The following is a 27,784-nucleotide window of genomic DNA, read 5'->3' as shown; positions in this document are numbered from 1 at the left end:
ACCCCCCCCCCCCACCACCCCCCCCCCCCCCCACCCCCCCCCCCCCCCACCACCACCACCCCCCCCACCCCCCCCAACCCCCACCACCACCCCCCCCCCCCCCCCCCCCCCCCCCCCCCCCCCCCCCACCACCCCCACCCCCCCCCCCCCCCCCCCCCCCCCCCCCACCACCACCACCACCCCCCCCCCCCCCCCCCCCCCCCCCCCCCCCCCCCCCCCCCCCCCCACCACCATACAGACCTTGGCCGGCCATACAGCCCGGAAACCACACAGCACCCCAGAATGATTTAAGTCAAGGTTACCCATGAAGAGACAAGCAGAGATTTGGACCCAGGTTTCCTTGTTACTAGACTGACGCTGTATCTATACACAACAATAACTTTAAGCCAAGGTTTTTCACTGGTAAACTGGCAATCCAGATGATAAAACATAAATAAAAGTTATTTTGATATTTCTGCTATGGCCCTGTCTAGATGAGATTTGGGTTTTAAAGAAATGCAGTCCTTGTTGACTGAGAATTAACCACAACTGAAGGAAATGGGACTTCTCAAGTATGCACAAAATTGCAACCTAGAACCAATTTTTTTGTATTCTTCATGATCAGAATGACACAGATGATTTCAAATTAGATGAGAGAATCTCCTCCAATAGGAGTTCCAAGTTTCTTTTCATTCTCGTACCATTAAAAAAAGTTGATTTACAGATGTACCATGTAGATCACTTATCCTGAAAAGGGGAGAGAAGAAAGCAATTGCTATAAAATCATAGCCTCCTAGTGTGGTAGTTAAGAGTGTCTGACCAGGATTTAGAAGACCTTGGGAGCAATTCTGAGTAGGTCACCTCAGAATCCAGCTCAAGTTGCTTTGGTAGGGCTTACTTCCAGGAAAGTATTCTGAGGACTGTGCTGGTGGAATGAAGTCCTTCTCTGTCACAGCAGATCACTGGCTAACCATGGGCCAGTCACATACTCTCAACAAAACTATCTTGTTGCTATGCGGGTAAAAGAATGAGGAAAACAATTTGTAAACCACTTTGGGTCCACACTGGGGAAAAATAGGGTATAAATATCTAAACTATAACTAAGAAGCAAGGATTTACATCGATACCTGGGAAATTTCAATTTGTCAGGTAGACTAGCTGGGATTTAACAGAGCCACCAGTTCTGAACCACTGGGCTCCTAGAAGCTGCTTTCTCTTCCCTACCCTTCCTCCCCCCCCCCTTTTCTATTTTCTAGTTCTTTTTTTCATTTTCTGTTTGGTTTATTGTCTTTATATTGACTTATTTCCCATAGTCTGTTTTCCTTCCTGTAATTTTTTGCTGGTAAAAATCAATATTACTTTTTTTTTAAGGGAGGGGTTTTTTAAGCTTTCCAGAGTAAAAGCCTGTGTTTGACTCTCCCAAGTGTCTACTCTGTGTGTGCTCTTCTTGGTCTCTAAGATGCTACTGAACTCAAACTGTTCATATACAAAGACATGTGCTCCATGGGTCCTCCCCATAACCCAGAATGGGAGGCTGGACTGCTCCTCCTTCCCTCCTCTTCCAAACTGGGGCTACCAACTGGGATCAGGCCGCAGCACCTCTGAAGTATTTGGCCTTTGAATTTCGAATCATCTTTGTCCCCGGACTGAGAACCTGACTGGTTTCTTTCTCCCTGTCCCCCCCATCCTCATTTGGTCAGGCATCCCCGTAGCCAACCCCACTTCGCGCAAGCGCAGATGGAGCCTCGGCGTCAGGCAGCGCCAAGGACAGCCGCACCGCTTGGCCCGCTATATAAGCGGCGCGGGGTCCTGCGGCGCTCGCTCGCGCTCGGGGGAGGCTGAGGCGGCGGTGGAAGCGACAGCAGCAATGGCGGATTTCGACGCTTATGACGACCGGGCCTACAGCAGCTTCGGCGGCGGCCGCGGGTGAGGGGCGGGGAAGGGGAGCGGGAGGCCGCGCAGGCGGTCGCTGCTCCAGGGAAAGCGAAGGGCTCCCTCGGGCCCTGACCGGGGAAGGGGCGTCCCTACGCGGGGGGGAGGATTATGAGGGGAGGAGAGGAGAGGGGCGGGGGGCGAAAGGGAATCGGGATCCGGAGGGGAGGGTTTTTTTTCCCGCAACTGGGCCTCCCTTTGCTTCCGGACTGGGACTGGGATACAAAGCAAGGTGTATAGCGGAAGAGGGACAACGGGCTGGGTCCAGGTAGGGCAGGGGGTGCCCAGCTCTGGCCCTCCAGATATTCAAGGACTACGATTGGAATCGCAGTCCATGAACATCTGGAGAGCCAGAGCTGGGCAATCCCGACGTAGGGGATGTGCATTTTTGTTTATTTAGAGAGACTGGATCGCCTTTGTCTGCTTCTTATCGTACCGTGTCGTATATTCAATTTATATACCGTCCTCCTCCGAAAGGCTCAGAAGAAGAGTGACAACAATATCAATAGTCGTAACATAAACATCAGTTGGGCATAGTCACTCCACATCATAAAATAATCGTAACATTATGGATAGCATAATATCAGACAAAAACATAAGTGATATAATCAACAATTAGCAATAATCATAACATTACACATTATAAAATTATCATCAGCATACTATCACAAAGTGGAAAACATCAGTAAACATAGCACATTAGAATATAATGTAACAGTGTAAACTACAAGGTAACAATAATCATAACAGCACACATAGCAAAGAACATTCCAGCATAATAATACCATCATTTAGCAAAAATGTCAATAGTCCTAACAAATAATCCAGGTGGCATCCCACTTGTTTGTTTGGTAGATCTGTGTTAGTCTGTTGCAGACGGTATAAAATCAATAAAAATCTTATTCTTGGGAAAAGAGGGGCTGAAGGGAGGGTTTCATCACCACCACTCCCAGTCCTGGAGCAGTTGGGATGGGGAAGAAGAAAGGCTTTGTAACACAATGTGGGTTTTTCATTTTTGCTTGGGAAAGGGGCATATATCTGCTGGGGTGATTTTGGAGGGGGGTGCAAGTTATTTTCTTAGGGAAGGAAAGGGTGTGTGTGGCATATGGGCTGATAAAGAGGCTTGTCTGACTTTGAAGGTGTAAATCAGTGCGTGGTAGAAACAGAATGTGAGGGCAGGTGAAGGGTGGAGCTCGCTGTTGCACGCCTTGGTCCACAGGCAAGGGAAGGATTGAAAGGGAAGGATTGAAAGGAGTGTGATAGAGGTTAAGTTGGTGCAGGGTTGGTGCAGGATCTGAATGTAGCTCTGGTTTTATGAGGAAATGGGAGAGGGGTGATGGATGCTTGAAGCTGCCATATGCTGAGTGAGACCCTGGGGCCTGTCGAGGTCACTGTGGTCTACTCCAAAATGCAGCAGCTTGCCAAGATTTCAGGCACAGGTCTTTGACGTCACTGCTACCCGACCCTTTTAACGGGAGATGTTGGGGACTGAATTTGGCACCTTCTCCATTCTAAGAAAGTACTGAGCCGCAACCCTGTTGTATAGTGTTCAACAGAGGGGAAAACCTGGTATTTGCTACAGTTTCAAGGAAGGGTTTTTTTGGGAGTAGTTACACGCAAAAGAAGTTAAAAAGCAAGAGGAGGTTGTGTGAGGGAGAGCTGTATGAATGTGTCTAGTTCTGAAGGGGCGGATTATAACTTAAAGTGAGAGTAACTGTATAAGTCAGGGGAAAGAAACTGCAAATTGGTGTGGCTAGGTGAGGGTGGGTACCCTGAAAATTGAGCCAGAGAAGGAGGTGAAATATGAATTGTTAAAAAAGGATGGATGAAAAGTATATGGGACAGCAGTGTCAGGACTCGAGATTACTTATAAGAGAAAGAGAAATTTGGGGCAGAGGAAATAAGCTGTGGCAGAGGTTGGTGGGAGGTGAAGAGCTTTATTTTTCCCCATTTCCCTTCTGCTCCCCAAATAGGTTTGGATCTAGACACTAAAACGGGATTAACCCTTCCACCTTGCTCTTTTTTGACTTGCTGTTCTTGCATAAATACATGATTTATTATTAGGTAGTAGTTTCATTCACAGAACTAGCCTACACTGTTTTGGTTGAGGTCTCAGGCCTTCCCTGTCTACATAGCCTCCACTTTTCTCATCCAACTCATTATTTTGTATTCAATTTTGTTGGCTGGCTATATATGTTCGCTAAAATTCAAGAATCAATTGGGTGAATGGGATGGATCACTAAAGTTTACAGGAGAATGGGTTCAAAATGAGCTTGTGCTTCATACCTTATATGATGGAAAGTTGGCATATTGTAAAATAATAAACATTTTAAGTTTCTTGCACTTGTGCTGATTTTTTTCTTAGTTTGCCAATAACGTGGTTAGCATTTGCTATTACTGTAGAATAACAGATAATTTTGAGTCTAATTTTATTGCATGTACTTAAGGAGATCTAGTATAGCTGTAACATGACATGTAAATGGAAACAGTTTAACAATGAGGTAAGCATTTATATAGTATTTTCTAGGGCTTGGAGTGTTACAAGTCAGAACTTCCTTGCATCTAGGAGTGGATCCAGGTGGATTGCAAAACAGCTCGCTGAAGGCATCATAGTAAATTTATGGCAGAGCAGAGATTCTGCATTGTAGTTTCAGGAAAATCAATATTTATTCTGAGGTAGTTTGTTATGACGAATCACATTTGTGTTCTCAAGGGCTTCTTATAGTTGGTGTTTCTGAAGTAAGATATTTTCCTTATGTATGCGCAGATTAATGCTGCACATTTTGTTTTCAAAACGGCTGCATCAGTTTCTGAAGACCCTTGTGGGCTGACCCACAGTTCAGCTCTATAGAGTTTTTTCCAGTGAAGCTCACTGCTTACACTGCAAGAGCTGCACCATTAAAACTTTTCTTTTACCAGCACCTGACGTATTTTGATTTTCTGTATTTTACAGAGTTGCTGTTTGTGCATGTAATGTAAACACAAATCACCGGTGTATTTCAGAGTTTTACAGGGTAAGGTATGCAAGATGCAAAAGATGAATTCCTGTCCTGTTGTGGTGATTAGAAATTTTAATAGAGGAGCAGAGAAAATAAGTGATGGAAGCAAAAATATCAAGGGATCAATGTGAGTAAGAACAGTTGTACATGTGCAGTTTATGTGCAGGTGAACGCTAGGGGTATGCCAACATTTCATATACTTGAGATGGACTGTGTAAATGCCAATTTTTTTTAATGAGGTATATGGTATGGTTAAGGGAAATCAAGGGAGCAGGAGAAATGGAAATGTTCTTTCTGAGGAGCTTTCTAGCAGAAGTAAAAGTGTTACTTCTGGGTAGGAATATGGGGCATGTGGCACAAATCCTGAGAACTGAGGGAATGGAGCTCTTGGGCATGGATGGGTCTTTGATTCGTGACAAAGAGTTCCTGGATGGCTTACTGTTTTCTCCCTCAAAAGCAGTGGAATTAAAAGGGAAGGAAGCTGAAGTTGGTTTTGCTGCTTGCGTTGATGGGTTTATTTGTTAAGTATTATTTATAGTCTGCTTTTCTCAGACTCAAGGCGAATTACACAGTGGAAGTCAGTACAGTCAATAGAATGGGGCATCCAGTAAACAAAGCAATGAGGTTTGGATTCCTGAACTACGGAGCCAAATAAATCTGCACAGAGCTGGAACAAAGCATAAACTTTAACACACGATGCAATAAACGGTAAAGAAATAGCAGAGCAGGATCTTACCTATAGCGACAGGCAGTCTGAATTATACACCATTCTATAGCGCATAGTCTGCCAGTTACTTTTTTGCCCTGTTCATATGCTAATTATCATGGCAACAGCAGTTAACAGAAGGAGAGTCTGATGATGATGTTGGCTTTGGGAAGCAGGTTTGGGGAGGGTGGTGCAGAGGAAGATTATGTTGTCTTTAGGGTAGGATTCAGGCCAGGTCTTTTCAGTGGTGCCTTGAAAGGAGTAGAGCACCTGCTGGAGGTAATGATCAGGCTAGTGATGGTCAGAGAGACACCCTTGAGGGTTGGAAGGAGACGGATGTGGGGAGAAGGTGTGGAGCAGCAGTGGCGTAGTGGTTAAGAGCAGGTGTACCTTAATCTGGAGGAACCTGGTTTGATTCCCCGCTCTGCCACCTGAGCTGTGGAGGCTTACCTGGGGTTCCTGCCTCCCTGAGAAAGGGTTGGGAAATCACCTATCCAAGATGCCCTCAGTCGCCTCCAGGAGAAAGGGGGGATATAAATCCAACCCTCCTTCTTCTTAAATCGTGGAGAAGGAACTGGCCCTTTGAATTTTGGAGATACCTGAGATAAACTGGCTGGGATGGGATTTTGTAGATATAGTATTGTGGTCTTCATGTGTTTGTTCTGTTTTTATTTAGAAGTTCCTGGTCTCAGTAGGATGATGAAAACCCCTGGAGATGAGTTCATGCAGTTACTAGCTTCTTCCTACATGTCTACTGCCGTGATCCTTTTGTAGATTACTGAAATGGCATGGGGGTTATCTGAAATTTACATGGCCTGACTTTTAAGTTTTAATAACAGTGGCAATCAGGCCTGAAAAAAATGGTGCTCAATTATTTAAACCTTTCCAGAGGTGCAAACTCTACATCTTGATGGCTACTGTACCATGTTATTGGAATTTAATTGCTTCATTGTTCCTTGATTTCAGTCACCCTCTGTGAATTAAAGTGAAACAATTGGCAAACACAGCTTTTTCGTAATTACATAGCAAAGGTGTTATCTTCCTTTGCGGGCTGCAACTAATAGATTTCAATCTGTGGCAAAGATTTATTTCTTTTTTTGCAAATAGTGGATGTTGGGCAAGATCTAGATCTTTTGCAAATGTTTATGTTTGCTTTTTAAATTCCTGCCACATTTACAAATGTGTTTTCCTCCCAGAGAACTGCTGTGAGCTAAGATTGGCATTTTGCTTCTTCTTTCATCTCTTTTGCTGAGTTTGTGGCTCGCTAGCTGAGCCAGAAGGTACAAACATTTTACATAGTTTCGCTGTTCGTTGCAGGTACAAGCCTGGTTTATTCATGGATTCATGTGCTTGCTTCTCCCTCACCACCCTCAACTCCTCTTCCACATGGCCGGTTCATCATTTCTGTGTTTATGCCACGCCACAGTTTGTCGTTCACACTTCCCACCCTCCTGCCAGGATTCAGTCACGATTTGTGTTGCATCATGTGGGCACCGGTTATAGGTTGGGGGTTACAAGTATATTAGACAATAATATCAAACATCTGACTAACGTCAGGCCTTGACCCCAGGCCAATAATGTTTCCAAGTGAAGTTGTAGCCTGTGAATGGTTATGTAGGAGGGCTGCGTGAGAGTTTTGATTGCAGTTCACAGGCATACACCTTCAAAACTATCTGCTGCTCTCATGGTGTAGCGATGACTACTCTGTAACTGTTGCTTAAAATGAAGGCGTTTGTTTCAAGTGAAGTTGTGGTAGATGTATGCATTCCTTTGACAGGCATCTGCAATTGTCAGTGCTGTTTTAATCACATTGGGGATTGTGATGTCTGCTTCCTCCCCTGGTATTATGATACCTCCAGTGGGTACCTGGTCTCACCCTGACTGTCATATCCTCACAGTACATGCATATACAATGTCACCAAGATTGTGGTGGCTGGGATTGGTCTGTTACTAGCCACTGTGTGTGAAGGGTGCCAACTTACTTGGGCATTTGGTCAGGTAGTAATGCTGACCCACCAGTCAAATTAATTGAATGACTGGTCTACATTGTTCAGAATCCAGCATTTCTCCTTGTGTCCTTGCAAAAGCAAACGAATCATTCATGGTTGCTTATCTCGGACGTATAAGCCAGAGACTGTTTCTGTAATCTAGTTTGCCAAAGTAGAACCTCTTCCTTCTGTAGAACTTCCTTCTGGTGGTACATCCAGTCAATTTCTGCTGCTTGTGAACAGCCAGCCTATGGAATGGAAAGGAAGAGACAGACCAAGACTGAAACTTGCAAGCTGCATGAGTAATCTTACCTAAGCAGTTTGCTTTCATACTTGGTAAGGTGTAATTTCTCATGCACTTGGAAACATAGTGTGCAAATAACAAGGAGTGCGTAATACTGGTGGCGTCTTATCTGCAGGGTGGCTGACCAACGTCCCTTAGATATTCTTGGGCACAAACAGGAGTAGAACTTGATGCCAGAAGCAAGGAGATGGCAAAGTCAGTTTTATATTTCTACTTAAAGAAAGCCGTGCCATTTTATACTCAGTTGTATTGGCAACTCCAAAAGTGTAAAACTGAAAGTCCGTGTGGGTGAGACCGTCAAAACCCCAGTCATTACTTGGATACTATCAGTTTCTCATATGATGCACTTCAGTCTCTCATGTCCTGTGTGTCCTTCCTTGTCGGCTTTCCCAAGTTGAGCAAAAGCCAAGCCTGAAACTTGGATCAGTGCAATAATGCATTGATCTTCATTCAGCTAAGGTTTTCTCAGTGGCAGTGCCTGATTGCCTTGTGCATTTCTTGACTCCTTCTGTGCCAGCTTTCATGGAAGTGCTGAAGCGTGTTAAGGAATACTTGGATTTGGTCTATTAGCATTGGAGGTGTATGGTTGATTTTTCTGGGCAGCTCGGGCATGTTGCGGTTGAAGATGAAGCAACTGAGATTATTCCCACAGTTGGAATTAATGGAACATTTTGTTTGGGGGTTCACGTTTCTGCCTCAGGATTTACTTCTTTTCCCCTCCTCTCCTGTGGCCGGTTTTGTTTCTTAAATCTACTGCTTTTAATGTTTTATATAATAACCTAGCAATGTGTGCTGTTCGTCTAAATGATAGTTTCACTCCAGAATCTGTAAGGGAACAGCAAATGTCTTGTGGTCAAATCCATAATTTTGATTGTTAGTTTCTCCCATTGGTTGCAGAAGATTTGTCCTGGGGAAGTATGGCTACCAAACTTGATCCTCCTTGATCTGAGATTGCAAATGACTTGGCAGACCAGGTGCTAGGAGCAGCAGCAGAAGGCCATTGCTTTCACATCCTGCATGTGAGCTCCCAAAGGCATCTGGTGGGCCACTGCGAGTAGCAGAGTGCTAGACTGGATGGACTCTGGTCTGATCCAGCAGGCTCTTGCTTATGTTCTTAAGTGGTAGCCATGTAGAAAGCATTTTGTGTATCAATATGTTCTAAGCTTAGAAAACTGCCTGGATGTGGCTGGCAGCATGTGTGATGTGTTAACTGCCTGTCAGCATCTCGACGATGAGCTCCAATTGACAGAGCCAGCTGGCTGGGATACTTTGTCATTCCAAATACCTTTTGAGCATGGTGATTTACGTACTCTTAGTTTAAAACCTATTGGGCAAGCTGATAATCTTAACGCCACGTAGACTGAGTAACCTTTGCATTAATAATGATTGTCACCCTTCTGATTTCTATTCGCAGTCATTAAATCAATTATTTTGAGCATCCAGTGCTTTGAAATGGAGAGGGACACTTGTCCTCTTCCTATCCTAATCATCCCAATGATAAGTTCAGCAAATGTTCTTAAAGCAGTGTGCGTAACCTTCTTGGTATGATAACCCACAAGTACAAATTTACTTGTCATAGTGACCCATCCAGGGCTAGTCAATGGGGTTTTTTGGTGCCCTGGGTAAACTATGACCTTGTGCCTCATCTAATCCAGCATTACATTTTTTACAGTGGCCAACCAGATGATGTTGAGGAACTTCAAACATCACGTGAAGGACCACCTTCCCTGAGCTAGTGGCATTCCATGTTCCCCTCCTAGCTATACTGTAAAGTTACTAGTTACCAGGCAGACTCTTCCCCCTACCCCCACCCCCATTCCTGACACAGTGGAAGGTAATAATTTGAGATGTTGACAAGGAGAGAAATAATGATGCCAAGTGCAGGAGTGGCTTTTAGGGATGGCTGGCTTGTGACCCACTTCTGAGTCCTGACCCCCAGGTTGGGAAATACTGAGCAAAGGATATTGAAAGAGTAGATAGGCAGGGTGAATGATGCCCTTATTACACACATATTCAGTGGCTCAGGCTGTCTGGTACACCACCTGGTGGCTCTTCCACGCCCTGTTCCTCATGTGGCACCTATTCCATATTTTCGGAGAGGGAGCAAGTCATTACCAGGTATGTCCCACTTAACAGCTGCCAGAGAACTGTTAATACACCTCTAGTGGATTCACGAATGCATTGCAGAGAGCGTACTCAGCTTGTGCTGGACCTCGTGGATAATTGCTAAGCCTTAAAATCACCCAGTCTGCACACTTTGGAACATGCATACTCCTCTGTCACAGCTGCACATAGCAAAGAGAGATTGATAAGTTCAATAGTTGTTCATCGTTGGTATTGCGGTATAATAATCGGAATGTCAGGCAAGAATTTGGGAGATCCGGGTTCACATCTCCATTCAACCATGGAGGGACAGGTTGAAAATTGTGATCAGTTTTCTACAGTTTTTCACTATCCTGTTGGAACAAACTCATGAGAAACGGTAGAGTTTCTTAAAACACTTTAAAAATAACTGGCCTAGTTTGCAAGGCTTCAGTCAGTGCTTGGAATTGGCAATCAGTGTATTTTCTGCTAGTAACAACAAAAGCATACTGTGTATTAAGCTGTCAATCATATTTTGACAGCAAACTTTGAGGATAAGCGAGGCTTGGTTGTGTGTTGCGCTTACCTCCAGGGTGCATGTCTATGTAAAGCATTTTATTTTTTCTTGAGCATATGTGCGATATTTATGGTTTGTGGCCAGGAGTAATTGGAATTGTTTCTTAGTTACAAGCTTAATTACAAGAGGAAGGGCCTGTTTCTTTCCCCAGAGGACTTGCATGAACGATCCTTTGTACAGGTAATTGGCAGGTCAGAGAAAGTCAGGTGTATTAAAAGAATGCCAGTGTGTATTAAAAGAATATTTTAAGAAGCTCCGTCTTTTCCTGTTCCAAGGAAGATCCGCTCCTACTTCTGCTGAACGGTATTCTCTCTTGAGTGTCTCTTGCCAGATCACAGCCTTTCTTTAATCCCAGTTGGGTGTCACTGGTCTCAAACCTGCTGGGAGGAAACCACCCTCATTTTGCAGCCTGTCTTTCCAACTGCGATGAGTGTTTTCGAGTTTTATTTCTTTGAATGTCCACAAAACTGCTTGATACTGTTTTTCTTTCTTCCTCCCCAGTATATCACACTAAATACTAGATTCTTTTTCATTGAGAGAGCCTTATTGTGTGATAGTATAGTCAATGGTTCGAAACAGATACTACTTGCTAAGTCTTATGCAGTTTATTAGTGTTAGTGTCCTGTACCTGCCACTACATGCTAGGGGAGTTTGTTGGCTATTTCCTCCTTTTTTTTGAAGCAGTCCTGGGGAAAGAGACTGTGCTATAAAGTTGTAGGGAGAGGGGACCCCACCCCCAGAAAATGGTCTGTACTGTTTTAAGAGAAAGCACCTAACAGCTGTGGCCCTGTTTCCTTACTACTCTTTGTAATCCTTTCCTGCATTCTCAGGATGAATGTATACAAAGTACTCAACATAGGTACATGGTATCTGTCCTGTAAAGAACGCAAGAGTAGTATTTCAACTGTAGAGCAATCCTGTCTCACAGTTAGATCCATGTTACCCAGTTTGCTGCATAGACAGTGTCAATCTAGATTGAATTTGGGAAATCTAAATGCTGGCCTCTATCCAACCATGCTATTAAGAAAACATAGGAACATTTTTCTAAAGAGGAAACATGATTTTCTACGCACACGCTGCAAACCCTGGCTGTGTTGTTCACTAGGACCTTCTGATCCCCTGGAACAAAAGTTCTGGGGAATCTGTAGGCTGCTGTAGGATTTGGCAGAAATCACCCCCTCTTAAAAGATCTTATGGACCTTTAAGCTTTCTCAGCTCCATGCCTGGATACAGGCCACTGTCTGGTAGCCCACTCTGACCCTTACCTGTGCATAAACCAAAACATGTTGTAATTCATGTGCAGAAGGGGCCTCAGTACAGTTTTGCAGGGCCTTTAAGACCGAGCTGTTCCACCAGGTTTATGGTTGAGGACAGCAGTTTTCCATCTGTTAGTCTCCTCTCCTCTCCTCTCCTCTCCTCTCCTCTCCTCTCCTCTCCTCTCCTCTCCTCTCCCCTTTTCTTTCTTTCTTTCTTTCTTTCTTTCTTTCTTTCTTTCTTTCTTTCTTTCTTTCTTTCTTTCTTTCTTTCTTTCTTTCTTTCTTTCTTTCTTTCTTTCCCTCCCTCCCTTCGCTTTCCTTAATATTGGTATGAATGTTGATTTTAATGGGTATAGTTTTAATTTGACTGTTATCCCACAGTGGCGATTATAGCCCTGAGATTCAGTTGTACTTTTATTGCTAGCAATGATGTTGAATGCCACCCTGAGCCCATATGGGAAGGGTGTGGCCTATAAAATGAATAAAATAAATCACTATAACAAGCCTATTGTTACATCACTTTAAAAAAATCAAAATGAGGAGAAGGCAAAACTGTGCTGCTCATTAAACCAGGAGGTGGTTGCTTCTTCTAGGTTCAAGTCCAGTCCTGCTTTACAGAGTAGGAGCCATTTTCTGAATGAAGTGTTCCCTGCAAGGGACTGAGATGTGGTCATAGGCAGGCTTAACCTTTGCCACAGCAGACCGCTTTGTATTTTTCCTGTTTAGAGGTGTCTGCAGTGTCAACAAGTGACCAGCAGGGGGAGCTTCGCTAGGCTCATCTCTGATTTCTACAGAGCCACCCAAGCAGGTAGCTCTTGTTTCCTCACAGATGCACCATCGTGACTTTTTAAAAGCTACCAGTTATATAGTTGTGTTGTTGGCTTCTGGAATTTTTGCTGTTGTTTGATCATAAAGTCAATACCAGAGGGTCTCTTTCCCCAAAAAACATTCTACCTGAGAACCTTTAAACTCAGGACCCCAGGAATAGAACCTGGATTCTTTAGCATACAAAGCATGTACTATCTCTTTCAGCATTGGCTTTCTGCCCCACCCCCCACTGTTATCCCAGTGTTTCTTCTGTCTAAATGGTGATTCTAAGGACTTCAGAGCAAAGACATGTCTTTTCTGTATTGTTGTAGGAAATGATATTTATATATAGCATCCACATCTGTTTACAGTGCTTTAGTTTGCTTACCATCCATTAGGTTTCTTGAGAAGTCATTCTGCTTAGAGGATGCATCTGAGTTTGACCTGGATGGGTTTTTTTTCCATGCTACAGTTTCTCCCCATTTCCCTTTGTTTTCTTCTTTTGTAAAAGTATCAGTTGCCAGCTTAGTGCCAAAGGCACTTAACTGGAAATGCACTTTCTGAGCGGAAGCCAACTGCTGCTCCTCTATCCCTCTGGGAGCGCTCTCAGGGCACAGACTGTAATCCTGTCCTTGTCAACAGGTCCCGTGGCAGTGCTGGCCCTGGATCACGCAAACAGAAAGAGCTGCCGGCAGATCCCCCCTTCACGGCGTATGTTGGAAACCTTCCCTTTGACACCGTCCAGGGAGACATTGATGCCATCTTCAAGGATCTCAGCATCAGGAGCGTGAGACTAGTCCGAGACAAAGAAACAGACAAATTTAAAGGTAAGTGCTGCCGTGTCTTCTCTTGATAGCTCATTCTGGAGGAGGGATGGCCGCTTCAGTTGTCCACAGGGAGTATCTGTCTAGCAACTCCTTAGAACGAGCTACTCGTCGTGTTCTTGTGCCCTGTGAACTAAGACCGCAATCTTGTGTGCAGGAACAAGTACTTGCTGATAACTGACTAGGCAGCTGTGTTTTTCAAAAGCGTACACCCCAAAAATCCTGTCGGTCTCTCAGATGCTGCTGGACTCAAATCTGGCTCTTCTAGTTTTCACCAAGGAAGGCTTTTCATTTCAGCACCAGCAGTCAGAGGGTACATACAGGAAAATAAAAGCAAGTCCGAGGACAGATTGTGGAGCTGCAATTGTTCCACAAGCATCATGGAAAAATTGCTGTATGCTGCAAATTAGCATAAAGCAGGCAGGCAGCTGGAAGCAAAGCGTAAGCAGCTATTGAAATTTTTAAAAAGGCCAAACTCTCTGAAGGTCTCTGTCTGTTTCTTCCGTGGCTTTTATAAGCAACCCTCGTTGTTGATAAAACAGTTGGGGCCTGTTCATCTTTAGGCACAGTTCATCTAGAAAACTCACTCTGTTGTTGTGGCTTCCTAATATGTCCTTGGGGATCTATCATGTGAGAAAGCTGTAAAATCCAGTAGCAGCAAGCTGGTTCCATTCTGTCACAGTGGTACCTCTGAGGCTGTTTCAGCAATTAGTTCGAACAGCAGCACGATGCTGTGGTTCAGAAAGACAAAGTTTGACAAAGTTCCTCACCAGAGACTGTTGAGAAAACTCAGCAATGAAGGAATAAGAGGGGAAGTCCTCCTATGGATTAAAAACTGGTTGAGGAACAGGAAACAAAGGGTGGGTATAAATGGGAAGTTCTCACAATGGAGAGATGTAGGGAGTGGTGTCCCCCAAGGATCCGTTTTGGGACCAGTGCTCTTTAACTTATTCATAAATGACCTGGAAGTAGGGGTGGGTAGTGTGGTGGCTAAGTTTGCAGATGATACCAAATTATGTAGGGTGGTAAGAACCACAAAGGATTGCGAAGAGCTCCAAGTGGACCTTGATAAATTAGGTGAGTGGGCTAAGAAATGGCAAATGCAGTTCAATGTAGCTAAATGTAAAGTGATGCACATAGGGGCAAAAAATCCAAACTTCACATACACGCTACAGGGGTCAGTGCTATCAGTCACAGACCAGGAAAGGGATTTGGAAACGATCTTAGTTGATAGTTCCATGGGAATGTCAACCTCAATGCATGGCAGCTGTGAAAAAAGGCAAACTCTATGCTGGGGATCATTAGGGAAAGGAGTTGATAATCCCAAAACTGCAAGGATTGTCATGCCCTTTGTATAAAAAGGCAGTGAATGCTGACCGCGACTTGAGTACTTTCGTGTTCAGTTCTGAGTCGCCACATCTCCAAAAAAAAAAAAAAAGGGATATCCGAAGAAGATAGAAAAAAAAGTGCAGAGAAGGGACGCGGGAGGGATGATTGAAGGATTTTGGAGCACCTTCCTTATGAGGAGAGGCTGCAGCGCTTTGGGACTCTTTTAGTTTTGGAGATAGGAAGATCGTCTGAGGGGGGGATATGATTGAAGCTCATATAAAAAATTATGCATGGGGTAGAAAATGTTGACAGAGAGAAATTTTTCTCTCTTTCTCTGACAATATACTACTAGAACCAGGGGCATACATTGAAAAATACCGTGCTGGGGAAGAATTAGGACTAATAGAAAGGAAACACTTCTTCACGCAACGTGTGATTGGTGTTTGGAATATGCTGCCACAGGAGGTGGTGATGGCCACTAACCTGGATAGCTTTAAAAAGGGCTTGGACAGATTTATGGAGGAGAAGTCAATCTATGGCTACCAATCTTGATCCTCCTTGATCTCAGATTGCAAATGCCTTAGCAGACCAGGTGCTCAGGAGCAGCAGCAGCAGCAGAAGGCCATTGCTTTCACCTCCTGCATGTGAGCTCCCAAAGGCACCTGGTGGGCCACTGCAAGTATCAGAATGCTGGACTAGATGGACTCTGGTCTGATCCAGCAGGCTAGTTCTTATGTTCTTATGTTCTTATGACAATTCCTGTGTTATCCAGAGAATTGTTCTGCAGACTTGGGGGAAGGCATTGCCTCACTCTGGCCCCTTCCACACATGCAGAATAATGCACTTTCAATCCACTTTTTCCATGCATTTTGCAGCTGGATTTTTCTTTGCGGTATAGCCAAATCCACTCGCAAACAGTTGTGAAAGTGGATTGTCGAAGGCTTTCACGGCCGGGCTTCCCTCTGTGATACACCTCTGAAGATGCCAGCCACAGATGCAGGCGAAACGTTAGGAACAAGATCAACCAGACCACGGCCACACAGACCGGAAAACCCACCACAACCTATTGTGAAAGTGGATTGAAAGTGCATTATTCTGTATGTGCGGAAGGGGCCTCTGTGCAGCTTGGGTTACATGAAGTCCAGAATCCTGTATGTGTTGCCGAGAGCCATAGCTTAGGACAGGATATTGGGAAGGTATTCAGCGAAGAACTTGAAAGAACGTTCTTGAAAGCAAAGTCTTCAGCCAGTAAGGAAAATGGAAAAACTGGTTATGCTTTGCTGAGACCATTTTTTAAGGTATTTACAAGGAATATCAGTGATCGTCATCATGACCTTCCAGCAACTGTCATGAGAGTTAGTTTAAACCACTCTGTCTTTTTTTATCTCCCAGGATTTTGTTACGTAGAATTCGATGAGGTTGAGTCGCTTAAGGAAGCGCTGACATACGATGGAGCAGTAAGTATACTATTTTTGTAAAGTGTATGTCAAAAAATGGTGGCACCTGCCTGGAATGGACTTTATAAACAGCAAGGTCTCTTTTTACCTCCCGTTTGACAGCTTTTGGGTGACCGATTGCTCCGAGTGGACATAGCTGAGGGACGAAAGCAAGACAAAGGTGGTTTTGGTTTTAGAAAAGGTGGCGGCCCAGATGACAGAGGTGATGTTTTAAGTAGCGTTCGTAATATACTGCAAACTGGAATTATTGTCCTGAATTTGATCACCTTAAGCAAACATGTTCATGTGTATAATATGAAGCAGTGGCAGATGTACGTGGGGGTGGGGGGATGGAACATTCCTTACTTTCACTTAGTGTAGCCAGTGGTTTCATGCTTACTCTCAGAGCTCAATTTGATTTGCATGCATCTGTAAAAGAAAACACAGTTGGGAAACAAATCTGGGATGGGTGTGAGGTTTTCTGTTGGTTACGTGTTGGAATTCTTTATATCCCTTGCAATGTTTTGCTCAAAGCAAATTCCAAAATTAGTTGAAACAATAAGTTAAAACGTAAGAACAATTAACAGTGTTACTGTCCATGAAACTGACAATAAACCATCTTTAAAACCCATCATGTTTCTAGTCAACAATAAACACAATGAAGAAAGCAGGAACAACAGGGACCAGCTGCAGAAAGAAGAAGAGGAGGAGTTTTGATTTATATCCCCCTTTCTCCTGTAAGGAGACTCAAAGGGGCTTACAATCTCCTTCCCCTTCCCCCCCTGAAACAAACACCCTGTGAGGTGGACTCTGAAGAACTGTGAGCTCTGAAGAACTGTGACCAGCCCAAGGTCATCCAGCTGGCGTGTGTTGGAGTACACAAGCTAATCTGGTTCACTAGATAAGCCTCCACAGCTCAGGTGGCAGATCAGGGAATCAAACCCGGTTCTCCAGATTAGAGTGCACCTGCTCTTTACCACTATACCACGCTGGCTCTGTAAATAATTCCAGTATAAAAGAGACCTGGCAAATGGCCTGGGCTGCAGACTTCTGAAGTCTCCTTCTCAAGTAGTTTTTAATTGCAAATATTAAGAGGCAGGACATATCTTGGGGTTTTACTTAAATGAAGAGAGAGCAAGTGAGTCACTGCCTCTTATTAATCAAGTTAGTGTATTCACATACTAGATGCCCGCTTCAGTGCTACGTTGAGTATGGAAAGGTTTATTTAGTATACTTATCCTGCCTGCTGCCCATCTTGGAATGGAAAACATAGGGTGGGGTGTCTCAGGAGTGATTAAGAGCAGGTGAATTCTAACCTGGAGAACCGGATTTGATTCTCCACTCCTCCACCTGAGTGACTGAGGCTTATCTGGTAAACCAGATGTGTTTCCACACTCCTACATTCCTGCTGGGTGACCTTGGGCTAGTCACACTTCTTAGGAACTCTCTCAGCCCCACCTATCTTACAAGGTGTCTGTTGTGAGGAAAGAAAGGGAAAGGAGCTTGTAAGCCACCTTGAGTCTCCTTGCAGGAGAGAAAGGTGGGGTATAAATCCAAACTCCTCTTCTTCTTCTCCAGATCCTGACCAGATAATGCCCTCCTTTGTTTCAGTCTGACTGCTGCCTTGTGGGTGTTGGGATCAGAGCACTTAAATCTCTCAGTTTAAAAATGCCCTGATCCACTCCAAGTACTCTTTCACTTGGTGCGCTGCTTGTCTCAGTGGTTTTCAATATGCGGGTCATGCCTCCAGCATAAGGTTAGTTGCATCGTCACTCTCACCATGAACCAGGGCTTTTTTTTAAGTGTCAGAAATAGAGAACAAAATTAGTATGGGGGGGAACTGTTGCATGTGAAGCTTCAGAGCATACCTTTGCTTTTGTTAGCTGTCGAACAGAAAGCATGCGTCCTCTCACACCTGCAGTGTTTGAAACTTTTGTTTTGTTTTTAAACTGAACATTTTATGTATTTCCTTATTTTGGATTACATAAACAACAGGTCATGGAGCGTCCTTTTATGTAAGACTAACAATACACAATATAATGCCTGTACAAATAACCTACACCTGTTCCCTCTCCATTAACAAAAAAGTTCCATTTGCACCTGGACAACTGTTAGATTCCAAACTCACATGTTACATAGAAGACTTCCTGCTACTTTCACCAAGCAAATTCAACTATCTGCTAAGGCAGAAAAAAAGAAAAGATGAACCATCTTTTACATTCACATTTCACAACTAGTCGCTGTACAATCATTATTATAATTCTGTACTACATGGTTTGCCCGCTCTTTCAAATCTCTTTCAAATTTTAAATTCATTAATAAGTTTACACAAATATATCCAGTCAGTTTTGCCAGTCTTACAAATTCCTTGAGTTTAGTTTGCCAGTCTTGTATACTCAAGTCAAGTAAGCCTTTATTGGCGTAAGAAAAAAGAAAGAAAAGGGTTACATATAAGAAGTCAAAAATAATAAGAAGTCTTGTACAGTTGGTGCGGTCAGTAATTTGCAACTTCTTGCCCAGACAATTCTCAGCGCTGTAGATGTATCTAAACAATTCCTCAAACCTTCTATTGTTTTGTTTATTGAAGCTTTTGTTTCAAGGGTGAAGGTTTAGGAGGGCTTCCCTCCTCTCAGTTTGCTTTGGCTAGAGAAATACCTTTTTCACTTTGTCCATTCCAGTGGAAGGGTAACACAGCTGACCCCCTCTGCCCCCAGGAAGGTACATGTTTTCTCACTCCTACATAAAAGGCATACCTGTACAAATGCTATGTACTATGGGAACGCCATTGACCTTCACAGCAGGTCATCCTATAGAGTTCAACAAACATCTGCAAAAAAAAAAGAAGAAGAAAGGAACTGATTGGGTCCCATGTTGCTGGTTGGGCTGAAAGATAAGGTGCGATGGTATGGCCACTGGACCCATCACAGCCACTAACACTTGAAAAGGGTATGATTTGTGGTAGATCAAAAATGGAAATGTGACTGTCTTCTAGTGTGTTTTTTTCCTAAGAGTCTTGGACTTCCTAATACTTTTCTTCATGGATCTGGGTTGGTTAATATCGTCCGTGAGGTTAAGCGTTCTCAAAATAGAGGCAGTAGCTGACCCAGCAGTATGATGTGTTTTCTGTGACAAGCCCCACAACTTCTCTAAGCGTAACAGCCCTCCTCCTGCAGTCTTGTGCCTGTAAGTGATTTCAGCATTGCATGGGGGAAGAAGGGAGCCATGTCTCGAAAGTTGCAGCTGTCCTGAAGAGGCTGGAACTCAAAAAGATATCCACTCACTAAAGGGCTCGGACATGGATGAGTCTTCTGTCTGGGTCGGTCATTGCAGCATCTTAACGGTACCAAGAAAGAGATGAACTCTCTTCAATAGTCAACTAGGCTGGCCTTTCCCAGGTGTCTGAGCATCACCTATTTCTAAAGATTATGATTGGCTGATGTTAGAGAACATGAAGTTCATGTGGTGACCGGGTTTCCACCACTTGGTTATGGGACCCAACTTCCTTTTTTGACCCCTGCTTGCACTCTGACTTCCTTTTTAGGCATGGGCGGAGGTCCACGGGAATCACGAGGAGGTGGATGGGAATCCAGAGATGACTTCAGTTCCGGTAGCAGTATTTCCATTACTTTTTCTTTGTAATTACTGACAAGTTCTCAACATCTTTCCTTTTTCTGCTGGCTACATAAACAGCCACAAGGCCGCCTTGTTGGCCACAAAGTCAGAAGTCTGAGGCTTTGTCCGGAAGGTTCCATTTACGGAAGATTGAACTGGCAAAAGCTCCCAAGTGTATTCTTGTGTGTGGAGAGGAGAATTGTTTTTAGAAGAGCTGCTGTGACTAGAATCTACACTGAAACGGGGGGGAGGGGGGGGGCTTGTGTTTCCTGAAGTCCAAAGGCATACATACTGTCGTCATCTTGACAGTTCTGATATATTTCTCTGTTGCTTGAAACATCTTCAGAAGAAACTGATTTAACTTTCCTGTAAAGCATTCCAGATTGTTCAACCTTGCCATCAGAAAGACTGTGTAGCCACCCACCCACCCACCCGTCTGTCTGTCTGTCCCTGCTTCCAGTACAGCAAGCAGTTGTGAATTCTGTTTAAGCTTCAGGCCCGCCTCTGGTAGAAGTACAAGGGGATTGATTGGTGGCTAACCTCCCTCCCCCTTTTAACACCTTAACAACTCTCTCCTATAGGGATATAAACAGGAAGTAAGTTATTTAAGGAGGGGGAATAATTTAGACTTGCTTACAGTTGAGAGGAGTGAAGGGCCAATTCTCTGCATGATTTGGAGTCCTTGTACTCATCTGCCCTGCCAAAATAGTTCAGAGTAGAAGTATATCCTTCGTATTGTTGAAGGCTTTCATGGCCAGAATCACTGGGGTGTTGTGGGGTTTCCATGGCTATGTTCTAGTAGCATTTTCTCCTGATATTTAGCCTGCATCTGTGGCTGGCACCTTCAGAGGATCATAGCCTTCATTTGCTACAAATTGAAAGATTAAAAGGATTTTGTTCTACTTTACTGCCATTGGTCACCATGTATCTCTTTACATTTGCTCATACCTGCTCTTACGGGGTTTGTGGTAGAGGTGAGACTCTTAACTCACATTCCGAATTGGCTCCTTGTTGGCTGTTGTAGAGTTGCCAGCTAGCCTGGAGAAAAGTGTCATTTTTTTTAAGTGAAGCTTAATGACACAGAAGGCACTGAACATCACCTAGCAAATGACATCCTTATTAAGGACATTTGTCTGCAGACTGTTGGACCATTTTATTCCAGGCATGCTCAACTAGTGTGTGCTGCAGACCATAAAAGAATTTGCATTCAAACAGAGCTGATTCTCTTTTTTATGGTACCCGGTGCTTTTTACTTGGTTCCTTATTTTTCAAACTTAATTCAGCCTGTGAGTCCTCTTTAAATAAAATGTGGGGGTTTAGGTTAGGGGGAGATAATTATTCGGGAAGTATGGGACAAACCCAGTGGGTTTGTGTTGTCACCCCTTTGACTGTTGTTTCATCCAGCTCTTACAAGGACCTTCAGGTTGCCTCTCGTCCAGATTGCTGATCAGCCCACACCTATGCTCCCAAACCAGCCGCTGTGCCAAGTCACCTTTCCTCCATACTTTGAGACTAGAATGAACACTCGCCACAGACACACAAGGCCTTCATAAGGGCATTTGTGCATCTAAATAGCACCAACAGATCTTGTTTCCAAGAGCAACAGTATTCCGAGTTGCAAGAAAAAGCCTAGCTTGAAATTCTCTGGAAGATGAAGACATTCTTAACGCGATTGTCACTTCAGGATAGCACAGTGCCATGCATTTCCATTTTTAGCATGTTGTACTTCCTTTGTTCCCTTTTTTCCTTTTGGTTCCCTGCTCCTGTAAAGTTTACGTTTATGACTACTCGAGCTAGTTAACATTAATAATCAATGATGTGAAACGACCTTAAGCATTGTACCTTTGTGTTTATTGGCGTTCTGCTTTTCTCGTGGTAAAATCTTACCATGATTTTCTGATGTGGTATTCCTAACTAAATGAATGAAGAGTACACGTCTTGTTGTGCCGGACGCTCAGTGATTCCCTGGCTTTCTGCGAGACGCCTCTGCAGCTCGGTACAGTCTGCCACTGCAGAGTTCACTGAGCCTCGCCTTCTGTTACATTCAAAGGAATTAAAAAAGCGGGGACTGACTCCTGTGTTCCTTTTAGCAGGCTTCCGAGATGATGACTTCTTGGGAGGCAGAGGCAGAACACGCCCAGGCGATCGGCGAGGAGGCGGTCCACCAGTGGGAGGCACTGGTCGCTTTAGAGATGGCCCCCCTCTTCGCGGGTCTTCCATGGATTTCAGAGAGCCAACAGAAGGTAGGCTGATCCTGGGCTGTGGTTCTGCAGAATTTTGGTGCTCCTGGAAGGCCGGTGGTCCACACTTCCTCTTCGATCTGGGCATCCTCATGCTTGGATGTTCAGGCCTCCCGTGTTCCAATATTTGGTTGCTGTGTTTCTGTCTCTTAAGAAGACTAGAAGAGTTTAGATTTATGCCCCACCTTTCTCTCCTGTAAGGAGACTCAAGATGGCTTTCAAAATCCTTTCCGTTCCTCGTGCCACAACAGACACCTTGTGAGGTAGGCAGAGGCGTACTGAGGGGAAATGGCACTCGGAGGCAACTAGGTCTCTGGGCACCCGCCCCACTCAAGGATGTTGCTCGGGCGTGGCCAGCCCCTGCCCCCCCGCCAGGCTCCCTAGAGCCTGGCTGCTGCTCTCCCTGCAGCCTGGGCAGAGAGCACTTGCCAACCTCCGGGACGTGCTTGGGGTGTGACCCCACCCCTTGGAGGCGTGACCCCGCTCCCAAGCCCCACCCCCAGTCTCTGTGCTTATAAAAATTCTGACACCATCAACAAAATAGGTTTCTAATTTTGTGAGGGTGAAATGCTTTAGGATTTGATAGCTGGTTAATATTTTAATGTATTTATTGATGTGAACCGCCCTGAGCCCCTTCGGGGAGGGCAGTATATAAATTGAATAAATAATAATAATGATAATAATAAAAGCACGTCCCAGAGGCCGGCCAGTGCTCTTTCCCCAGGCTCTGGGGAAGTGCTCTTTCCCCAGTAGAACGTATAAAATGCACAGCAGAGCTCTCCCTCATCCCTGGGGGTTGAGGTGCCGATGCCAACCTTTCAGTCACGTGGGGGGTGCTGGAGGCGCTCCCCACGTGACTGAAAGGCTTGCGCCCAGGGACATGGATATCCCCATGTCCCTATGCTGGTACACCTCTGAAGGTAGGTGGGGCTGAGAGAGTTCAGAGAGAACTGTGACTTGCCCAAGGTCACCCAGCAGGGATGTAGGAGTGCTGAAACACATCTGGTTCACCAGATAAGCCTCTGTCATTCAGGTGGAGGAGTGGGGAATCCAACACAGTTCTCCAGATTAGAATCCACCTTCTTTTAACCACTACACCACGCTAGCTGTTACCACTTGGGGTGTTTTTTAATTTTATTTTAATTCACCTCTTTAATTCACTGAATTAAAACTGAAAGTTCTGCTGGCTGCTCAGCATTCTAGAAGCAGCAAGCCAGACCTAGTTATGCTAATTTTGTTCAGTACTTCTGTCCTGAGCTGGTGGATTTAACATTGTGCAGATGTAAGGGGGGGGGGGCAGTGTCACAAAACTTGGTGTTCCAACATAAAGTACAGAAAACCGGCATGTTGGACCAGTCTAGACTTGAAACATTTTCCTAGACAAACCAGCCATGCAGAAATTAATGCATTAAATCTGCTGATAAACTTGCCTCTTAACCCTGAGACTGTGTCCCTTCGATCCTCATGCCTTTGTATGAGAAAATCGCATAATCTAAGACAGGGGTAGGGAACCTGCGGCTCTCCAGATGTTCAGGAACTACAATTCCCATCAGCCTCTGTCAGCATGGCCAATTGGCCATGCTGGTAGGGGCTGATGGGAATTGTAGTTCCTGAACATCTGGAGAGCCGCAGGTTCCCTATCCCTGATCTAAGAGAAGCTTTAAAAAAATAATCAAGTGCCTCCACGAGTCGAGCAGATGTTTTATTATGACATATTCCCCATTTTTAACTGGAGGAATGTTTCTCTCCTGATGAAATACTTGGGAGCTGATATAGTGGCAAGGTTGTGATCCAGAACATTCCTGTTTCACATCTTCTCTGTGCCGCAAACTCTCAAAAGAAGGTTGTGTAATTCATCTACCAGCCAACCTAAAGGGCTGTTGTAAGGATTGCTAGAAGATAACCCGTGATGGCAAAGTTCTTCAAATGCTGATGGTTCTGTATGCATGCTTCAATAAGTCCCTTCTAAGGTTTTTTTTTTTTCAACCTGCCCAAATTAACAGGAAACGCCTTTGTGGCTGCTGACAGTTTTTAATTGGTCAGTTTAAGCACTGAGTAGGGCTTCCTGTCTGACCACACAAGTCACCGCTCAGTTTGTAAAGTGACACCCTTGAGATTTTTATTATGATTCGAAAGGGAGCTTCGAAGTCTCAGCATGCCGGTTGCCTTCACTCAAGGCCTAGCAAAGCAGTGCAATGTACTCCTCGTGCAAGTCAAGTCAAGGAACCTTTATTGGCATAATAATAATGCGGTGTTGTTACTCCTCGTGCAGAAAACATCCCTAGCAAACATTGCTGTCCTCATTGCTTTTCCTCATTTCCTGGGAACTCTGTTATTCTTGTCACATCCCAAAACAGTCCGTCTCTTTTTTCTTTGCTTCCAGAGGAAAGAGCCCAGCGGCCCAGACTCCAGCTCAAACCACGGACGGTTGCTACCCCCCTCAATCAAGTAGCCAACCCCAATTCTGCCATCTTCGGCGGAGCCAAGCCGAGGGAGGAAATAGTAAAGGGAGAGCAAGAATGAGCTTTGAGGGGACGCAATTGGGGAACAGGGTTGAGGGAGGGACGGGGTGGGGGGGAAGGCGGGATGGGAGAAAACGCAAGACAGCCCAGAGTGTCTCTACCTGTGCTCGAACATCAACCCTGCGGCCACCATTCCTATCATCTGACACTTCCTTAAAACAGAAATGGGAAAACCAAACCCAAACCAGAGCTTGTGAATGCATGTCAGCTGTTAACAAGTGGTTTTTAGTACGTTCTTGGCTTTGCTGTATCTAGTGCCTGCGTTGTCTTAAAATTCTTCCCCCCGCCCCACCGACCCCGGAACACGGCTTTCAAGCCGCAAAAGCGCTCCCCTGTTTCACAGATGTGAACTTCTGTAAACTGAGGTGCTACTCCATCTTCCTTCCTCCACCTCTTCTTCCAAGAAACACAGTTCAAGTCTTCAGGCCTGTGGCGTATCGTTCTGACTTCACGTGGTGCTTCTCTTCCCACTGCACGCTTGTACCCCCTTCTGCGGCCCTCGACTCAAAAGTCTCGGCCACGCAGAAGACACTAGAGCCCTAGAATACCGCTCCCCCCTAGATAGCTTACATAAACACTGAATTAAAATTAAAATCACCTTGGGTCACCCCTGGCACTATGGAATAGATGTGAAGTCATCGGTTGTGGGGATCTGGTTTTTGGGTTTTTTTGAGGGGGGGTGGGGTTGCAGTCAGCTGTAAACAATTTTTTTTTGAAAATTTAAAATGGCGACCAGAGCAGGGAGAGGCCATCCAAACCAAGCCCCCGCTCAGAGCTCATTTTTCCTCTGTTCCAAACACACAAAGTGGAAGATGTGGCCTTTCTTCGTGTCTTGCCTTGTCCTGCCCGACACAGTTCTCTTTAGCTCTCACTGGCCAGTGCTGTAAATCTGTGCCTGCCCCAACGACTGCCTCTTCCAGCTTTTCCTTTAAAAACCACACACACACACGTGCTTGCTACCAGCATTTTAACTACTTTCTTAAAACCCAGGAAGTTTTATTTTTTATTTCAGCTTTGTTTGAAAGAGCATTGGCCCTTTGCCGCCGGCATTGGCTATGTGTCTCTGTGCCCCTCGGCTCCCCCTCTGACAGAATTTGGTTTATGCTTGGGTTGGCCTCCCTCGCTGGGTTATATAGTGGATTTTACATACCCACCCCCCCCACCCCCAGTTGGCACTAAAAGACACAAAGGCCTGATTAATCATCTCCCAGAGAGATCGAGCTAACCCAAATCTCCACGCCTCAAGGGATTCTGCTGTGCTGTGAAATTTGAACGGAGCTCGAGGGAAGGTAACTGGACCATTTTATGCCATGTTGAGAGGGGAGAACAGCTTCTGTTAAGGTGCCCACGTCCGCCCAGGTTATAAGGCTTCCAGTGTTCATTCTGGGCAACATGGACTCTGGTGCTACCCAAGGGATCGAAGGATATCAGGCTGTCTCCTACAGACAGTAAAGCTCTAAATCTCCAAGGTGTGATCTCTCCCTCCCTCCTTTAAGATAGCCTTGTCCATTACGCAAAAACAGGGGTTAGAGGTCCAGTTAAACCCACAGGATAGAACCCCCTCTTGGAAACAGACCAATTTCAGCAATGTACAGAAGTAGAATCTTCTCTTTACTTCCCCGCCCCCCCGTCTGAAAAGCTGCTTTTGAGGATAAGAACCATTTGACTAACGCTAATGTTCTTGGACATGCATTTTTGGTGAGGTTAAGTTCCAAACAGGATCCATCCAGTGACTCTCTCTTTTGTTCTGAAATGTGGAAAAAGCCCCAAGATTTTAAGAGCAGAAAATAATAATAAAGGCTCCCATGCAAAGCTCACTTAGAGTCAAGACATGTTGACTTTTAAATGTATAAAATATAAAACAAACCTTCCAGACACTTAACACATTCTGCTTCATGACAAAGTAAATTTATGGATATGGTATTTTGTGAATGATCTTTTAAATAAAGAAAACATTAAGTAATAGTTAAGGCTGGTCTGTTTTGGAATTTGTATTTATAATCGGGGAGAATGGAGAGACTTCAGTCATTGAAGAACTTGTTCAGTACAGAAAATGGGGGGGGGGGTTGGGGGGGGGGAGGAGTTGGTTTTTTCGTTTTAGTAGAAATAAACCGGAAGCCGTTTGGCCAAACTATGCTGCAAAATTTGCACTCGGATCCAAAATGTCGCCAGTCTTCCAAATGGCAAAAGGGACATTACAGTTATCCCTTCCACATCACGCGGTTTGGGGGTTCAGCACCCTCCGCAGTCTGGAACGCCGCATAAAAACGTTTGGCCTTCATACCAGAGAAGAAGTCTGAATGTTTTCTTTTAATTTTTTAAAAAAGAAATTGTGCATATTTTATGGTATTAAAAGATAAACTATGTTGATGTTATACAATACTATGTGTATGTTTTATGCCTTTCTGAGTTTCTAAACTTTTGGGGTGTTGTTTGCGGCTTCCTGAAAACTTCCCCCCAAATTCCTATTTAAATTCTTACGCCGACCCCCAGCATATCAGAACCACGATGGGGAAAAGTCACGATGCGGAAGGGATAGCTGTACAGGGCTCTGGTAGGAGTGTTGGGCTAGTATTGCAGAGACTGGGGTCCAAACATGTGTGGGATGCAGGAGACTGGCAGCATCTCTTATCGAATCTGAGGTAGTGGGTCTGGGGAGTTTGGGGCTGTCGTACCCCCAGTGGAGCTCTCTCGCAAAGGATGCCTGCAAGATCAAACATCAAGATCATGGCCCAAGAACTCTGCCTTCCACCCTCCTATCTCTTTCCAATTTTTGCAACCTGGAGCCTGATGAAGAGATCTGGTGAATCTGGAAGCTTGCACAGTGTGTCATGCCAATTTGATCGGTTCTAATGAAAGGATGTGACATGGATTTTGTTCTTTTATGAATTTGTATGTGGTTCAATAAGGCCATACAACTTTCCCTGCCTCCAGTGGCCCATCCACATCTGACTGAACTGGCTACGTTGGCGAGGCTTGGATTGGGCAAGGGGTGAGAAGATCTACAGGGAGGAGAGAGTGGGTATCATATCTGTTGGGCTGCAAGGGTAGGCAGCTGGTGAGTGGGATCAGATTTAAAGGACTTGGGTTGCTCTGGAAGATCTGGGTCAACCAGGCTGGGCTTGACTGCTCTGGCAGCAACTGGAAGCCCAATTGAGAGCACCTTGGTCACGAATGGATTGGGTGATGGT

The 27,784-nt window shown here is 44.8% G+C and overlaps 1 protein-coding gene across 2 annotated transcripts; it reads left to right on the top strand.

Annotated features, from left to right (window-relative positions):
• The first annotated feature begins 1,780 nt into the window (after positions 1-1,780).
• On the top strand, positions 1,781-26,563 carry EIF4H (eukaryotic translation initiation factor 4H). 2 transcript variants are annotated; one of them, XM_048518857.1, is made up of 7 exons: positions 1,781-1,905; positions 13,273-13,457; positions 16,176-16,240; positions 16,343-16,442; positions 19,761-19,826; positions 21,925-22,074; positions 24,455-26,563. In XM_048518857.1, exons 1-7 carry the CDS (start codon positions 1,847-1,849, stop codon positions 24,592-24,594), a joined length of 765 nt encoding a protein of 254 aa, XP_048374814.1. In that variant the 5' UTR covers positions 1,781-1,846; the 3' UTR covers positions 24,595-26,563. The 2 variants fall into 2 exon arrangements, with proteins under 2 accessions (XP_048374814.1, XP_048374813.1); XM_048518856.1 differs by having other exon boundaries at positions 21,922-22,074.
• Positions 26,564-27,784: the final 1,221 nt, after the last annotated feature.

This window comes from Sphaerodactylus townsendi, linkage group LG16, assembly GCF_021028975.2.
Source record: "Sphaerodactylus townsendi isolate TG3544 linkage group LG16, MPM_Stown_v2.3, whole genome shotgun sequence".
In the NCBI taxonomy this organism is placed as follows: Eukaryota; Metazoa; Chordata; class Lepidosauria; order Squamata; family Sphaerodactylidae; genus Sphaerodactylus; species Sphaerodactylus townsendi.
This window is presented reverse-complemented; position numbering and strand designations above follow the sequence as displayed.

Excerpts from the sequence above, each read along its gene's own strand:
- EIF4H (XM_048518856.1), top strand. The coding sequence starts at position 1,847 with ATGGCGGATTTCGACGCTTATGACGACCGGGCCTACAGCAGCTTCGGC. Across the intron at positions 16,241-16,342 it reads CGCTGACATACGATGGAGCA|CTTTTGGGTGACCGATTGCT; the intron begins GTAAGTATACTA and ends CCCGTTTGACAG. Across the intron at positions 19,827-21,921 it reads CAGAGATGACTTCAGTTCCG|CAGGCTTCCGAGATGATGAC; the intron begins GTAGCAGTATTT and ends TGTTCCTTTTAG.